This window comes from Pelodiscus sinensis, chromosome 4 (assembly GCF_052426305.1).
Source record: "Pelodiscus sinensis isolate ZL-2025 chromosome 4, ASM5242630v1, whole genome shotgun sequence".
NCBI lineage: Eukaryota > Metazoa > Chordata > Testudines > Trionychidae > Pelodiscus > Pelodiscus sinensis.
The window spans coordinates 122,924,810-122,942,585 of NC_143055.1; the positions used below are offsets into that span (position 1 = coordinate 122,924,810).

The 17,776-nt window shown below is 43.9% G+C and overlaps 1 protein-coding gene across 4 annotated transcripts in view; it reads left to right on the forward strand.

Annotated features, from left to right (window-relative positions):
• The window catches only part of MAPK10 (mitogen-activated protein kinase 10), a 231,352-nt gene that overhangs the window by 149,557 nt on the left and 64,019 nt on the right, over positions 1-17,776 (forward strand). For all 4 annotated transcript variants that reach the window (XM_006115344.5, XM_006115340.5, XM_006115341.5 and 1 more), the window contains exons 5-6: positions 14,189-14,318; positions 17,368-17,426. In XM_006115344.5, coding sequence (XP_006115406.1) covers positions 14,189-14,318; positions 17,368-17,426 — 189 coding nt within the window. The remainder of the gene's footprint in view (positions 1-14,188; positions 14,319-17,367; positions 17,427-17,776) is intronic.

Sequence of the window (17,776 nt, forward strand, 5' to 3'; positions counted from 1 at the left end):
CCTACGAACTGTAGCGAGATCCCTGCCAGGGTCTGGGACCAGTGGGGGACTGGCCCCATGCTCCCTGCATTGCCTCAGCCTTTGAAATGTACAAGAGTCTTGCTGGGGCTCTTGTACATTTCAAAAGCAGAATCGCAGCAGAACCAGCACGAGTGGAGACTGCTTAAGTCCTTGCTCACGCCATTTCCACTGTGACTATACCTGCCCTGCTCTGCCCCCATGGAGATGGTGCTGGGGGAACCAGCTTTTAAGCCTTCTCTCACCAGTTCCTGCTCCTCCCCTTGCTGCCTCTCTCTGATAAAAGCAGCAAGTGGGAGAAAGCGACTAGTCACATCACTAGTCAACTATCTGATAAGTTAATGCTTATCGGATAGTCAACTAGCTGACTAGTCTCTTACATCCCTATTCAGGAGTGAGGGCAGTTGCTGGAAGGGTTAGGAGGCTCAGGGTGGTAAGTGGGGATGCAGGAGTCAGGGCTGCGGCTGGGGGCTTATGACAGGGTACAGATGCAGGAGTCAGGAGAGGGGGTTTAGGGCAAGAAGTGGGGGGTCCAGGGCAGGGGGTAGTTATGTGGCGGGGCTTAGGGCAGGGGGTGTAGGAATCAGGGCAGGGTGTGGGAGGCTAAGGGCAGACGACTCAGGGCAGAGGACTGAGGGGACTGGGGGAGCTTACCAAAGCTGACTGAGGTTCTGCTCTGAGGGAGCAACAGTTTCTGGCCACCCTAGCATCTCATCCGCCAGGTGGCAAGGAAGGCATGTGGCAGTTTCTGACTCCCCAGCACCTCCTTGGGGGAGCAGCTGATGGTTCCTAATCCCCTGGCATCTCCTGGGGTGGGCTGGGGCTCCCACTCAGCAGAGCTCACACTCGCATGTCCTGGAGGTGGGTGAAGCTGCTGGACTGTGGTTCCGGGCCCTTCCTCCAGCGTTTCTTGGTAGGAGGGCCTTTCCCAACCATCCCACATTGATGTTGGTAAAATCCCCCTTGTGATCCACCATCACCTGAAACACTATCAAGAAGTACCTGTTGCAGTTTATGTGCTCTTTGACAAGTTGATCTGGTGTCCAAATGGAAATATGAATTCTATTTCTTGCTTCATCACAGTTAGAGAACCCCATCATGGCAAAGCCATCCATTATGTCCACATTATTTGAAGTCACTATTCTTCCTAGCAGAAGAGTAATGATTGCTCTGGCTGCTTGGATCACAGCAGACCCCACTGTAGATTTCTCTACTCTGAATTGATTCCCAGATGACCGACAGCTGTCTGGCATTGCAAGCTTCCTCTGAGCTATTGCTACTTGCTTCTCAGCTGTCAGAGTGGGTTTCATTCTGGTTTTGCTGTGCTTCAAGGAGAGGCAAAGCAATTCACAAATTTTCACAAAAGTAACTTTACGCATGTGAAAGTTTTGCAGCTACTGGTCATCATTGCTGCATAACTATGCAGTATCACCAGTCTGTGCTTGTTTCACAGCACCAGAATCAGCATTCTACTCTGTCAACAGGATTGACTGCTGTAAGCATATGCCAATTACTCCACTCAGTGGTTTCATGCATGTATGAGTTCGAGGCCTCCTCACATTCTTTGTCACACCAGTGGCTCCTAGCTAGGCTCTGGACAAACTGCAGCATGTTTGATGTGTTTGCAATGCTTGCCACAGCAGTTTGCAGCTGAGTACGGTCCATGCTTGCTGTGCTATGGCATCTATATGGATAATCAGGGAAAAAAGGGAGTGAAAAAATTATTTGCATTGCTTATGAGATAATGGCGACATGTACCTAGAACCATCTGCTGCAATGTTTTTGTTCCATGGGTACTGGGAGCCTAAGCCAGGATGCAAAGGGGTGGCAGGAACTGTGAAAGTGGTATCCAAAGTGCATCAGTGTCAAAGTTGAAGGTAGACCTCCTATTGGTGACGCACTCCATCAACCTCATGCACACAGTGAGGACATGCACATTCATCCTTGCAAAATCAAGTGCTAAAATATCAACCTTAATACATTTAACCTAATTTTGTACTGTACACGTACCCTTAAAGGATATGTTGCCACAACATTAAGGTCTTGTGCAAAGTAGAGGGGAAAGGAAGCTCCAGAATGGGCTTTGTGGTCTGCTTAAAGCACTTTTATTCAGCCTCTGCTTTAGCTTCTTGTAACTTCTTCCCTTTATTAATATCTTGAAATAGTGGGGAAAAGAAAGCTGAAAAGATAAATGTGGAGCTACCTATACTGTATGGAGACACCTGAGAGGGGATGAAGACTCATTTTTAAATTTAATGGGGTCTTGAAATACATGAAGTTTGAGCAAGAGTTATTGTTAGTGTCTTTTTTTCCCTTTAAAACTTAGAGCAATAAAAAAGATGAGCTGACATTTAATTATTTGACAGAAAATTATTCTTCACATTTTTATAATGCCCTTTTGCTGCTTGAGATGCACAGGCTTCTGGTACAAAGGAGGTTGCCACATATTTCATATTTATCTTCTCATATTTCCTATTCCTTTGGCAGTAGACAGAAATCTGAGAGAGCATTCAGATTCTGTGACCATGACAAGATGTAATAAAACCTCCTTCAGTGAAACATGTCCTCCTTGTGTGCTTGCTCACTGGCATTTTCACATTTGGTTTCCCTCTTTCTAAGGAACTGGTATGGCTCCCAACAGTAGTTGTGCTCTCATTTCCTCTCTGAACCCTTGTCTAAAAATTCCGTTTAACTAATGGGTTTATAAACTAATTATGTACAGCCCCCTAGTCTGGATATTTACATTGCTATAAGGCTGTCTTATACTGATTTAGCTTAAATTGATTTCTTACAGATGTAAACTGTATAAGTGTAAGGCACGCCCAAGCTGGTTTGAGAATGTGCATGCTATCCAGTTTTAATTTAATTAAGTCCATTTCCGAACTCACTTAGTTAAATCAGTTCAACTTCTGTCATTGATCTCCAAAGTTTCTGGCTTTCCCCTTTTGCTCTCTCATTCCCCACATCTGTCCATCTCGGCAGGTTTTTAAATGGTCCTTTGATTCTCCTTTCTGAAGTCACCGTTGTTTTCTCTTTATAGTTGAGTAGCAGACAAGTTTGGGTTCAAGATGAGGCTGGGTTCAAGTCTGGCTGTTGTCCACAAATCTCACTGATTCCCCAATTGAACTCAAACTTGCTCCTGCATCCCATGGGTGAAATCCAGGCCTCATTGAAATGAACAAGATTTTTAAGATTGTCGGCTTTGATGCATTAGGATTTCACTCTAACCTAAAGCTAAAAGCTCTTCAGGTCAGACTTTCCTTTCCAGTAATTCTGGCTACTCTTACTTTTTCATCACAGTTAGTCTGCCCACTCAAATGTACAGCTGTTTAACAGGTCTGAATGCTGTACTGGCATGGGCAGTTAGGCACAGATTGCTTACTATCATTCTGTATATTCCTAGCAGGAAGCCAGTCTAAGTCATGTGAATTGTCCAATACATAAGTAGTAAGTTTAGATTTTTTTTTATCCAAGGGGCAAATCTCAGCTTTGGGGGACATCTGCTATTATTTACTTTTGTAGTTCAATGAAGGGAATACTTCCTGAGTTAGGGATAGCATTATAGCTGTTCTCTTGATTGTTGTTCATTTGCCATTAGATTAGCCATTCCAAGAACTTCTATTTCCTCTTGCTAGAATTCCAGTGCCAGTTCTTGTTAAGCACGTCAGGGTCTCGATAGCAGTAGGATTATAACTGTAATCATATAGAAGAGAAAGGAGCAGAGAAATAGACAAACAGCAAAATTTAAAAAAAAGCAATTGAATAAGAAATGGAAAAATCAATACTAGTAAATGATAAAAGAAATGTGGCTTTTGTCACTTGATTTTCAATGTCAGACTATTGTTTATTTATTATTGAATATTTATATATTAGATTATATATGTTTGTACTGTGGTTTACAGAAAGTGAAAGGAAGTTGTCCTTCTCCCAGAGACCTTACATACTAAATTAAATTAACACAGGAAATATGATGGCAAAAAAGGGAGAGGAAAAGAAGGGAGAGGAGGATTGAAATTTACAACAAATTTAAAAACATATGAAACAAGTGGTTGAGTATGCAGCCTGAAAGATCAGATGACATTTCAGAACAGAAAAAGGCAAAAGAGAAAAGTGGATTTTAAAAGAAAAAATGGAAATTGAAGGAGAGGGTGCTTGGAGGAGGAAGGAGGATCCAGGCATAGACAATAGAAGGGAAGAAGGGTCAAAGTCATGGAAGAAGTAGGAGAGAAAGACAGCATCAAGGTGCGACTTTAGAAAATGAACTTGTCTGAAATGGACAGGGGAGCAAACAGAAATATCTGTTTCTGTAGGCAAGGTTGACCTGTGAAGCGTCTTGGAGGCGAGGAAAGGAGATGAGGAGACTTGTGGCTCTAAACCACCTTTGTGCCCTCCTGATGCTTCACTGTGTAACTGAGACTCCCTTCAGAGCTGTCTAGGAATCTCTGCAGAGCTGCATGATATACCTCTGTCCCACCGTGCCTTATGCACTGGGGCTTGAAAGTGGTTCCTTGGACAGTTGTCTTGTGAATGTCTTCTACATTTCCTGTGCCGGGGAACCCACATCCAGCAGGATGCAGACACTTTTATGCTGCTCTAGCCTTTTTACCTTGTGTACAGGTGCTGGAGAGGGAATGACACTGTTACTCAAAAATATAAACTTGATGTAGAGAGAACTGTGGACCTAACTCAGCAGCTATAAGATTGGTCTAGAACTACAGAATAAAACAGTTCATTTTTTGCTTTATTAATATTAATGGCTACATGTCCTGGAGGCAAAATTATTGGCAAATCATCGAGCAAAAAATCAGAGGTCTGAGTCTGACAGTTAGCACAAGACATGTGACCATTTCATTATGAGGTACTGTATATGGTGCAGTAGATATTTTTTGCCTGCCCATCAGTAACTTCATGTTCAAGGGTTGGGTTAAGAAGACTGTAGCTATCTGTTCATATTGTATTGCTGCAAGTTCTCCATTGAATATCATATTTTTATATAATGATTTCTTCAGGAAAGGACCATGTATATTCAGCTTTATCTTTTCTAACTTTTTATATAGTCTTCACAGAGTATGGCACAATTTAGCAAAGCACTGAAGCATTTGCTTAATTTCATCTCTGTTCAGAAATGCTCTCTAGTTAGCAAAGGACTGAATAGTCTGGTAAAGTTGTTGCAGTGCTGAAAAGGTTGCCTTGTAGGAAGTGACTAAATACTTGGACAAAACTCCAGAATGAAATTTTAAATGATACTTTCTCTACATTGTTATTTTATGCTAAGGTACTTCTTGTAGAATGTTAAAGATGTATAAGTGAACACCAGCTGCCCCAGGGTTGGAGCTGGCTGCTGTTGAAGGAAGGAAGAATAAAGCAGGGTGATATCTTGTTTTGGGGCCAGATATCAATCAGTTTCACAGGTGTAAATCCTTTGACATCTTTGCTTAAACAAATTTGAGATTGACACCTGAGTAAATCAGATTGGGATCTGCTCCTATGTTTTGTAAAGTGCCATGTAAAAATAAAGGGGCACATAGATATCTGTTGTAATGATAACAGATATTTTTGGAGTTTTTTGTTAAATATTCTTTTTTCAGTCTTTCATATCTTTCATCCTCATTCATGGATTCCTAGCTATTGAGAGAGATCTGTGGGTAGGTCTAGACTGCATCCCTCTGTCAGCAGAGGGATGCAGATTAGGCAGGTCGACATTGCAAATGAAGCAGGGATTTAAATATCCTGTGCTTAATTTGCATAAAAATGGCTGCCGTTTTTGCCGACTCAGCACTTTGTCTGCAAAAAGCGGTAGTCTAGAGGGGGATCTGTCGAGAAAGAAAGCCTTTTTTGACAGATCCTGTAAACCTCCTTGACTTGTATTAACTCCATGAAGGATCTGGCCCTATGTTTTGAAGTTGAAAACTAGATGGGTGACTCAGAACAGAGCTCCTAAGAAGCTGTTACAACTAGGGATGTAAGCAACTAGTGGACTACTCGATAAGCATTTGCTTATCAGGTACTCAAGTAGGAACTCGACTAGCCACTTCCCCCCCTCCTCCCCTTGCTGCCTCTATCAGAGTGGCAGAAAGTGGGGGGAGTAGGAGCCAGTGCTGGGGGGAACTTGCTTAAAAGCGGGTTCCCCCCAGTACTGTCTCTGCAGAGGGAAAGGGGTTGCAGAGGCACAGCGGGGAAACAGCACGAGCAAGGATTTAAACATTCCCGCTCATGCTGGTTCTACTGCTGCTCCTCTCCTTTTGAAATATACAGGAGGCACAGGCAGCTCTTGTACATTTCAAAAGGGAGAGGTGCAGAGGGGATAGCGAGTGCCCCCTTTTCAACTAATGGAGTAGTCATCAACTGCTCGATTAGCTGATTAATCAAAATTTAACATCCCTAGTTACAGCACTTCTCCTTGTAAAAGCGAAGAAGGAATCTTATTTTGGTCCTTTGGGGCTCACCTGTTAATATTGTTTTTCCAAAGGCACTATAGTAGCAGATAGGGCAAGTCTATAATGCACAGTGTTGAAAAACTGGTTGAAATGCAGTGGGATTACAGCTTTGAGTGCTTGCTCATGTCCATTCCAGTTAAGTCTGCACGCATGGATTCTGGAGCTTTTCCCCTTAGCCGTATCTGTCAAGCCAGCCAGAGAGCCCACCAGCATATCAGTGCAGATACCCCTGCTGGCCCTCCCCGCACTCAGTTCCTTTTTAACGCCCGTGATGGTAGTTGGAGCACTTGGCTACTCAGTCTATCTCTTAGCGTGTAAGTACAGTTTAAGTAGATGCAGTTAGTTTAGTTAAGTAGTGTAAACTGTTCTTGTCAGGAGAGATTCCCCCTCTTATCCCTCCCCTCCTGGGGAGGGAATGCCTGGGCCGCATGGCTTTAAGGCATGTGTGAAGTGCTCTAAACCCGTGCCCTGTGGTGATCTGCATGACTCTGTCCTGTCTGAAGTGCTTAAAAGATGGCCATCATGCAAACAGCTGACAGATCTGCAGGAACTTCAAGCCAAGAATGAAGCAGAAACATGATTCCCACCGAAGCTCATCTTAATGGAGTCTGCGCTTCCAGCAGCAGCACCAGAAGCAGCACTGAGTGTGCGCAGAGCACTGGCCTCCTTGAAAGAGCCTTCTTCGGCATCAAGGCACTGGTCACAGTCCCCAGCACCAAGTAGGAAGAGGCAACAGAGTCCCTTACAAATCATGGCCATAAAGTGCACCACAGAGATGGGCACGTGGCCATGACAGGGCACCCAAAGGCGCCCGTGGCACATAGGCTCTGGTTCAGCTTGATGCGCAGAGAGAGCCCGGCACTGGATGGGTGAATAGAAGAGGTCCAGCAGCCATCGACTCTGGAGGCGTTCGATGCGGCATGTGAGCTCATAGCACTCACTTCATCACCGGGACCACTATCAGCACCGGAACCAGCTCAGCTGGCAGTGTAACCACGGTCGGTGGCATCAACGCATGCTCCAAGCCCAGTACCAGCATCGATGATGCGGCAACAGGAGCCCCTCCTACTGTTACTTGCACCACCTCTGGCACTGACCCATGCAGAAACCCAGGCACCAACTACCTCATCAGCAACACTCCTTATGGTACTGCAGGCTCCGGTGATGTCGGCGGTCCCAATACCGGCCATTATGGGGCCAACCTACCCTTCGGTGCCACTGGTGCAGGGTCTGTACCCGCATCTCATGCCACTACCAGAGCCACTGTTGGCACTGCCAACACCAATCCATAGAGGGAAGCCTGCAGCAATGGCCAGACATAGTTCGTCTCATCGCTCTCCGGCATTGTCATCAGCACCGCTTTGGTCTGTATTGGACTACTTGTCTGACTCTGCATTCCAGGCTCTCTTCTTACACATCCAGGTTGAGGCACCATTCTCGGCCCAGCCATTCAACAGTCTTGGCCACCTCAATGGCAACCCCAACAGCAGTGGCCTTTTTGGACTCCTTGGCCATATCTTTAGGCCCAGGGCCCACCTCCTTCCAGTCACTCCTTGGTGACTGCCCTTTTGAGGGACACTCCCTCGGCTATTCCTCTGACCAGGGCCACAGCCTCGGAGGCATCCCCGTCTTCCTCCAAGGAAGTGACGAGACCACCTGTGAAGGGCAAGGATGTGCAGACCCAGCCCTGGGTAACAGTTGCCCCGCCACCACAGGCGATGGAGCTACAGAGTGAACCTCTCCCTCAGAGAGAGTCCTTGTCTTCCTTGCCAGATAGAGACCACCTGTGGAGGGCGAGAGTGCGCAAGCCTAGTCCTTGGTAGCAGTTGCCCCACCACCACAGGTCCTTGTCTTCCTTGCCAGATGAGGTACTAGCCAACCCCGTGCCCTCTATGCCTGCCATGGATGCTAGGAAAAACTTAAAAAACAACAAATAGTCTAGTAGCACCTTAAAGACTAAGAAAACATGTAGATGGTATCATAAGCTTTCGTGGCCACAATCCACTTCTTCAGATAACTGGAGTATTAGAAGTCCAGATCCAAGAATAAATAAGGGAAGGGAGGGGGCAGGAGGGGAGGGGAAAAAAAAGAGAGACAGCGAGTAGATGGTTCAAATAGTTACAAGAGGCTGATAAGAACAACTAGCACCTCTATTGTTAGTTTGTTTGGTTAAGTCATTAGGATGTGGAAGGTAGCGTGTGAGCCAGCCAATGTCCCTGTTCATACCATTTGCACATCAAGACCACTCTGCCAATTGGCGGGAAACTTGGAGGTTCAAGTAGAAGAGGTGTTTGAGGACTTGGACCCTATAAACAATCAAATGAAAGAGTCTATCATCTGATCTTACCCATACTTTATCATATTCCATCCTCTTCTCTTTACTAGAGCATAGATCATCCCTAGTAATAGATCTTTGTTGTACCAATAAAAGCAAGCAGGATCTTATGAGGAGGAGAAGGCAAAAAGCCACATTTATTGAAAAGATAATAATAAAAAAATAAAGAAAAGATAGAAGCAAACAACGTTTAACTACTTATTCCTATCACTACTTAACCCTTATACACTTTTATTTATGTATATTAAAAACATTCATTCATACATCCATTCATTCAAGTTCTGTGTATAGTTACCAGCCTGGAAGTTGCTTGTGACAGAATACTGGCCAGGTATTCTGTACACAAGTGATGGTAGTTGGGAGCGAAGTCCTGATCAGATGCACATCTGAAGCTCCTGGTGGGCTGGCAGCAGAACCTTGGACTCTAATTCCATAGTATTTTAGTCCAGTTCTTATAGGAGTTTTTTCCTATGCCAGTCTATGGAAATTGCTGCATCATGCTGATGTCTTCAGGGTGGCTGCCAGGTGCTCATCAGTGATCTCATCGGGTGGACCTCCAGTACTTGGTTTTTTCCACTTGATACCTTTTGGTTGCACTGGCACCTGACGCCTTCTTCAGCCCTTTGTTGCTGTATTCTCAGGCTGGCACCTCTCAGAACCATTCATTCATCATCCAAGCACTCTCTCTCTTACATACATTCCTTTTTTAATGTTTCCCATACAATATTTTTGTATAATAATAACTTTACATATATCAGAGTTGTAGTTACAAAAAGTTTCTGGGTGGTATTGCTTAAAACATTCTCTGAGTGCTGAATAAAGTTACAATTGCTTTGAAGGGAAGGGGCATAAATTATGTAACAATGCCCTTAAGTCAATTACAGGGCTTGGCTCCCATAGCAGAGTTAGTAGCTTGACAATGCATTGTTACAATGTATCTCTGCAATGTCAGTTTCAAGCAGCCCCTTGTACAAGCTTGAGCATGCCCTGGGACACGGGGGAGAGGGGGGGGGGGCTGTTTCTGGCTACATAGGATTATATTCTTAACATTTCTAAGTTACATGACCTAATACATTATATTCTAAAGGGGCAATAATAATAATAAATCTAAACATTTAACAAACTTAACTAATAATAAGAAGAAGAATTAATAATAAATCTAAACACTTTAAGTTGTGGGGAACAAATTATGGGGAGTCACTTCCATTTGGGGGAATCATTTTCAATACATTAATATGTTATCCCTACATCTTCCCCTAAGAGATGTCTCTGTCCGATCCATGTGCTCCTCTGCACTAGTGTTCCCTCTAAGATTTTTTTCATCCATGAGTGAGTGAGTTTTGTCTTGTGCACCAATATTGAGGTCATATGCCACCGTGGCACTAACTAACTAACTAACATAAATGTTATGGAAGAAAAAATACTAAAACAAGGGATAATTAACAAGGTGCATGATTTTAAATATTTAATTTAATATTAAGTCAGATAAAAAGAAAATTAATACGCAGCCATCTGATCCATGTTTGCAAGCCCTGCACATATGTGGCATTCCAAAGGCCCCTCCTTGTGATGCAGGTATCTGTAAAATGCCACACACACCTGAATGTATGACTACCAACAACAACAACCAATGTTCACTGTGAGTTTGGCCAATCAAGTGTATAATCAATGTGCAGTTGGGCACACTTTGCCAGTGCCCTTCTGAGGGGGCTACCCAGTTTACTCCCCTCCGTCTCTCCAGTGCCTGAGCCACGCAGCCCTGGACCCCAGAGCAGCCACCCACAATGTGGCCACGCCTCAAACCCCAGCAACAACCACCCACCAGTATTGTGTGGGAATTTACACTGAGGCACTCAAATCTTTAGTATTTTTTTTTATTTCCTCAGAACGTTTCAGTTAACAACAAATGAATGGATAAAATAAAAACCCCACAATGTTACAAACATGCTGCTATTGATTGTTTACCAGGACTTTTTCTTTCCTTTCCTTATTTTAAATAGACATTTCCAAATCACTCTAGGTATGTCTACACTACAAAGATAATTCGAACTAACAGACGTTAGTTTGAATTAACTTTGATAGGCGCTACACAGGCAAACCGCTAGTTCGAACTTAATTCGAACTAGGTAAACCTCATTCTACGAGGACTAACTCCTAGTTCGAATTAAGTACTGTGTAGCCACTTAATTCGAACTAGTGGGAGGCTAGCCCTCCCCAGCTTTCCCTGGTGGCCGCTCTGGGCACCACCAGGGAAACTCGTCTGGCTACGGTGCCCGTGCCAGGTGCAAGCCTGCCAGCACCCAGCCAGCAGACCCTATACCTGGCACGGCACGAACCAGCCACCCACTGCCACCCAGCCCTCCGCCTCTTCCCGGGACCAGGCTGGCGGCTCCTGGGAGCCTGCCCAGGTCCGCAAGATGCGGGCGACCACCTGGTCTAGTGCGGAGATCGTGGACCTCATCCACGACCTCCGCACTAGGCACAGGAAAGTGGCCGTCTAGGGCAGGATAGCTGCCAGCCTGGCCACCCAGGAGCAGGTTTGCATGAAAATCAAGGTCGTCCAGTGAGACCCCCGACCCTGAGCCCTGAGCTTAGAATGGCTGTACTGGGTCAGACCAAAGGTCCATCTAGCCCAGTAGCCTGTCTGCCGACAGCGGCCAACACTAGGGACCCTGGAGGGGATGGACCGAAGACAATGACCAAGCCATTTGTCTCGTGCCATCCATCTCCAGCCTTCCACAAACAGAGGCCAGGGACACCATTTCTACCCCCTGGCTAATAGCACTCCATGGACCCAACCTCCATGAATTTATCTAACTTCTCTTTAAACTCTGTTATAGTTCTAGCCTTCATAGCCTCCTGCAGCAAGGAGTTCCACAGGTTGACTATTTGCTTTGTGAAGAACTGTCTGTTATAGTTTGAAGCCTGCTATCCATTCATTTCTTTTGGTGTCTTCTAGTCCTTCTATTATAGGAACTAATGAAGAACTTTTTTTTATGCACCCTCTCCACACCACTCATGCTTTTATAGACCTCTATCATATCCCCCCTCAGTCTCCTCTTTTCTAAGCTGAAAAGTCCCAGTCTCTTTAGCCTCTCTTGATGTGGGACCTGTTCCAAACCCCTGATCATTTTAGTTGCCCTTTTCTGAACCCTTTCCAAGGCCAAAATATCTTTTCTGGGGTGAGGAGATCACATCTGTACACAGTACTGAAGATATGGTGTACCATAGTTTGATACTTCCCCTCCTCCTTGTTCCCCTGGCTTCCCCCTTCCAGCTCCCTCCTCCCAGGTTTCCCCCTCCCCTCTCCCACCTCCTTTTCCTAGTCTCCCCCAGTTTTGTTAAATAAAGAGAGTTTCTGTTTTTGACCACACATGTCCTATATTTCATACATCAGGAAGGGGGGCTAGGGATGGGTAAGTGGAAGGATGTGAGGGAGGAATGGGGTACGAGCCCCTGATGAGGAGGACTGGGGTGGCTCTGCGGGCTCCTCGGGGTGGAAACTCTCTTGCAGCCCCCCGATTGACCCCGCCCTCCCCCCGGAGAGCAGCCTGCGGCAAGTGCAGCTGGGCTGATGGCCAAGTGCTGTGATGTGCCGACTGTGGGCACTCAGGGCACTCCAAGACAGGACTGCTTTGCTGTCCCTCATTGAGTTAGACAAGCAAGCAGGGAACCCTGAGAACTGTCTGTCCGGGGTGGGGGTTGGGTCCCTTTAAGCACAGCCTTCGACTAGCCTGAGACAGCAGCTCCACGCTCTAATTCCTAACCTGATGCCCTGCCGGCACTGCTTCCGGCCAGCCTTAACTTTGGTTCAGGGTCCACTCAATGTGGACATGCTAGTTCGAATTAGCAACATGCTAATTCGAACTAGTTTTTAGGTCTAGATACACTAGTTCGAATTAGCTTAGTTCGAATTAACTAATTCGAATTAAGTTAATTCGAATTAGTGCTATAGTGTAGACATACCCATATGGAATAGAGCAGTGGTTTTCAAACTACAGGTCGTGACCTAGTACTGGGTCATGGAATGTCAGGCACTGGGTCTTGTTGCTGCAGGGTGATCAGGTGACCAGTGGGGGGGGGGGCGTTAAGGCAGTTATATTCCTGTCCTGGCACCACAGACTGCACTGACCCCCAGAAGCGGCCTCCAACAGGTCCGTTTCCTAGGTGTTGGGGGGAAGAGAATGCAAAGGGCTCTGTGCACTAGCTCTGCATTACCGTTGGCTGGGTATTTGCTGCCGTCTGCTTCTGTGGTGCAGCATGATCTATTTCCAGAAGAGACAGGAAGCCTCTGACCGGGAGCTGCTGAGGCTAAGCCCTTCCTGCCCTAGCCCGGACCCCCTGCAAAACTTGAGCCCCCTCCTACATGTCAAAGCTCTTATCCTCAGAGTCCACAGGGTCATGAGAAAAAAAGTTTGAAAACCACTGGATTAGAGTGTGGTGATGTTTTGAGTGTCTGCATGCACAATCAAACAACATAATGCTTTCCCAAAAATTTAACTTGGCATGTATTCTTTCTTTCTTACTAATTTCTTATTCAGATCAAACTGTCTTGTTTTCAGCATTAGCTTGGCATGAGAATGGAAAGTTTAATTAGCATTCTTATCAGTGAAAAACTACAGCCCTTTTTTGAGTTTACTATCATAAGAATAAAATGCTCAACCAAATATACACCCAGATAATATTTCGGAAGTGACACTTGATTTGCAAAATCATAGACAAGGAGATATGAGAGGGAAAGTTATGTGCTGGTTTCAGGATGACTCCATGACACTAGTTTATTGTGCTAGGTATTCCATCTCTAATACCTTTTGTAGAGGACATGCACCAGGACTTGCTTATATCCACTCAGTTGTAAATCTCAAAATAATTAATGTAATTTTTGAATTTCCCTTCAATGTAACAAAATAATTGATAGTACTTATAAATGATGTTTATGCAGTCATAAAGAGGTGTGCTTTGCACTGAAGTCAGCAAAAATTTAGGTTTGTTCTAATCCTTATTTATCTTCCACTGTTCCAAGTAAGGATGAGGACTCTTGTTTATAGAGAGATACTTCTGAATCTCTTTGCTTCCTTAGGGTTTTCCTAGTGTATAGTAAAATCCACTTTTTACTGTGACTTCTTATTTTTAATAGGCCTTTCACACCTTTTGAATATGAATCTTACACTGCTGTTGAACTTAATGATCAGAAATGGTGTGTACTGTGTTCCACAGCTGCAAGATCTCGATCACTCTATGTGTGTGGATTTCCCATGCCTGTTATTCCCATGCCTGTCTCTGTAGTTCTGATTAATTCAGAAGGTACCTGAATGGAATTTCCAGAAACCCCCGTTATCCTTAAAACTGAAGAATGTCCATTTAGAATGTATAAATCTTGTATTTGTAATCACTGCAGTGCTGCATATGATGCTGTCCTTGACAGAAATGTGGCTATTAAGAAGCTCAGCCGACCATTTCAGAATCAAACACATGCCAAACGAGCTTACAGGGAGCTGGTCCTCATGAAGTGTGTGAATCATAAAAATGTAAGTTTTCTTATGGGGATCGGGGGTGTTGTATGGTTGATTTGTTAGGGGGAAAGTCACATCCTTTCATGCAGTAATGAGATACTTTAACTTATGACTTCTGCTGTTTTAAGGGCTAGCTTCTGACCCATACTACACACTGTAAGAACCCTATAAGGGCTACCCTAACTTTGGCCCTGACACATAGGAGTAAGCATGGCTACTTCCATCCTTGCTCCTTCTCCAAAGGAGGTGGGCAAAAAATAGATGGAGCTTTGGCTTCATCCTCTGTTTGCTGGTATTGGCCAGAAGTAAATTACTACCCTTCCAGGAACAAAACATGGAGGAAGCAAAAAAGGGACTGGGATTCACTGGTGCATCTTTTAATCATGCTGACTTCCAGGAGCTACTTCTGTGGAGGTGCAGTGAGCACACACCCCTTGCTCAGTGCTCTACATGAAGTCACAATCTAGCCCCTATATTAGCGTATTTGGTTGTGATGCCATTATGAAGTTTCTCTTTATTGATACTCCTGTAAAGAGCCTATGGATCACAATGGGAATCTGATATGTATTTCTTCTATCATGTGAGAAGCTATTACTGATTACTCTATTACTAACCCTTAGGATAGTTCGTACTAATGCTGTGTAACCAGAATCTCTGAAGCAAGATGATACTTATTTTTATTAACATGAAGAAATGAACAAAGACAAAAAAAATCTGCTGTCATTCTTAATTCTTCTTACTTCCCCTTGCCTTGTGTATAATCATTTTATTTTGCATTGTAAGAAATAGCCATCATAAAGATGTACACATGCAGTTCCCACATCTGTATTCAGTGATTGGAATAATACGTTTGATACAGTGCCGTGTGGCTTGTGGTTATGGGAGGTATGGGTACCCTATCACAGTGTTTCTGAAAGTGTACCACTGAAACACTCTCAGAAACACTGTAACTGGCTGCCCCTGTTTATTTATGTACCGGCACCATGTCCATGGAGCCTTGTGGCTCCCATTGGCTCCGTTTCATCCTTTGCAGCCAAGAGGAGCCACTTATACCCACATATCTATACAAGTGAATTTATTACTGGAGCCAACAATATAAGCTACCAAATTAAAGGCTCATTTAGCTGCACATCCAGTAATTTGATCTATGCCATCAAATGCCAGCAATGTCTAACTGCTATATATATTGGACAAACTGGACAATCCCTCCGGGAAAGAATCAATGGACACAAATTAGCTATCTATAAAGGGAACATACAGAAACCTGTTGGGCAACACTTCAATCTACCTGGTTACACTTTAAAAGATCTCCAAGTGGCTGTCTTGTTACAGACCAATTTTACAAGCCAAATACACAGAGAAGGGTTGCAATTACAATTCAACCACAAATTTAATTCTCACACCTATGGCCTCAATAGAGATAATGGATGGCTGGGACATTATCAACCAAACAAACAATGAAGGTGCCAACAGCTCTTTGTCTGTGTAGATTCTTATGTTAGTTCTTTCCTCTCTAATTGCTATCCTATGATCCTTATCTGCATATTTTAACTGTCCACTTTTTAGGTGCTTATAGATTACCAGTTTTGCCTGTTTGGTTTTCCCTTTGATATTTACATACCCTCTGCCTCTTGTTTTCCGCCCCTTTCCATTTTTTTCCTTCCCCCCTCTCCTTTCTCCCCTATTTGTTTTGGGTCTCAATGTCCTAAACTCAACACTCTGGTCATCTGAAGAAGTGGGCTATGCCCACGAAAGCTCATGATACCATCTACATATTTTGTTAGTCTATAAAGTGCCACCAGACTATTTGTTGTTTTTTAAGTTTACAACTTCTGTTGTTCACAGATGCTTAAAAATCCCTACCCTCCTAAGTGGCAGTGTGAATGGCTTGTCTGCAGGGATATTTATCACCTGCAAGGAGGTTTACAGGATCTGTTGAAAAAGGCTTTCTTTCTCGACAGATCCCTCCTCTAGACTGCTGCTTTTTGCCAACAAAGGGCTGAGTCGACAAAACTCAGTGGCCATTTTTATGCAAATTAGGCATGGGATATTTAAATCCCTGCCTCATTTGCAATGTCAACCTGCCTAATCTGCATCCCTCTGCCAACAGAGGGATGCAGTCTAGACATACCCCAGGAGTGCTCTCCTGTCAACAGCACAAACCCTGGTCATGGGGATAGAAGTATTTTGTCTGCAAATGTACCCACAAACAGCATTTACATTGCCAGATTTTTAACAGCATAGTTGTATAGACAAAGTCTGAGATTCTCCCATTCTGAGGCAAAATGCAGGACAATGTAGCACTTTAAAGACTAACAAGATGGTTTATTAGATGATGAGCTTTCGTGGGCCAGACCCACTTCCTCAGATCAAATAGTGGAAGAAAATAGTCACAACCATATATACCAAAGGATACAATTAAAAAAATGAACACATATGAAAAGGACAAATACATTTCAGAACAAGAGGGGGATGCAGGGAGGGGGGGAAGGAAGGAAGGTAAGTGTCTGTGAATTGATGATATTAGAGGTGGGGAAAGTGGGATGTTTGTGAGTTAATGGTATTAGAGGTGAGATATGTGTTAGAGGAAGACATCTGGGAATTAGATTATTGTAATGAAAGAACATCTGTCTCAAAAAAATGAAGGAATGTCCCCAGAATAGAAAGCCATGTGTTAGTGTTTGTGTTCTTCCCTCAGACATAGCCTTAATATATCAATAATGGCCAGTGACTGTCCCGGAACTGACACATTTGTTTGAATTGAGACTGAAATTTGAACCAGCAACTCCAGAATTCACAAGACTAATTCCGTTAGCATTGTGGCTAGTGGCTGTTCATCACCAACTGCTCTCACACACCCCTTCAAGTGCTTCCTGAAAAATAATGGGGCTTTGAAAAATTGTTTTAAAATTTGCCAGCTGCTCACGAGCAACTGTAGTAGTACCTGCCAGTGCAAACTGAACAGTGAGAAACAGACGATACTATGTAATACAGAAGTCCTTCAAAATGTGATCAACTGTATATGTTTATCTTCTACCTCACCCTTTCTTACTCTGCTTTTCAGATTATCAGTTTATTAAATGTCTTCACACCACAGAAATCTCTGGAGGAATTCCAGGATGTGTAAGTAACAAAGGCAGTAATTAACCTAAAGCTTTACAGGGAGATGGGTCCTGATGCTATATAGTGAAGATAAAAATCCCAGACTAATAAAATGGATGAGTTCTTTTAGAGAATTTATCTTGTGGAGATGAAGCTTTAGATTTGAAAATGTAGACTATCTGCCAGTCTATTTTAGGCATTTATAAGGCACCAATTACCTTGTATCTAAGTGCTGGAATAGAACATTTGTGCAAAGCATACTAATAGCTGTTCTTCAGACAGATAGGGTTGAGGATTGTGAGCATTTGTAAGGAAATGTACTTTGTTCCTTGGTTATTGGTTTGCTCAGGAAATGTTGATGGATAAACTCC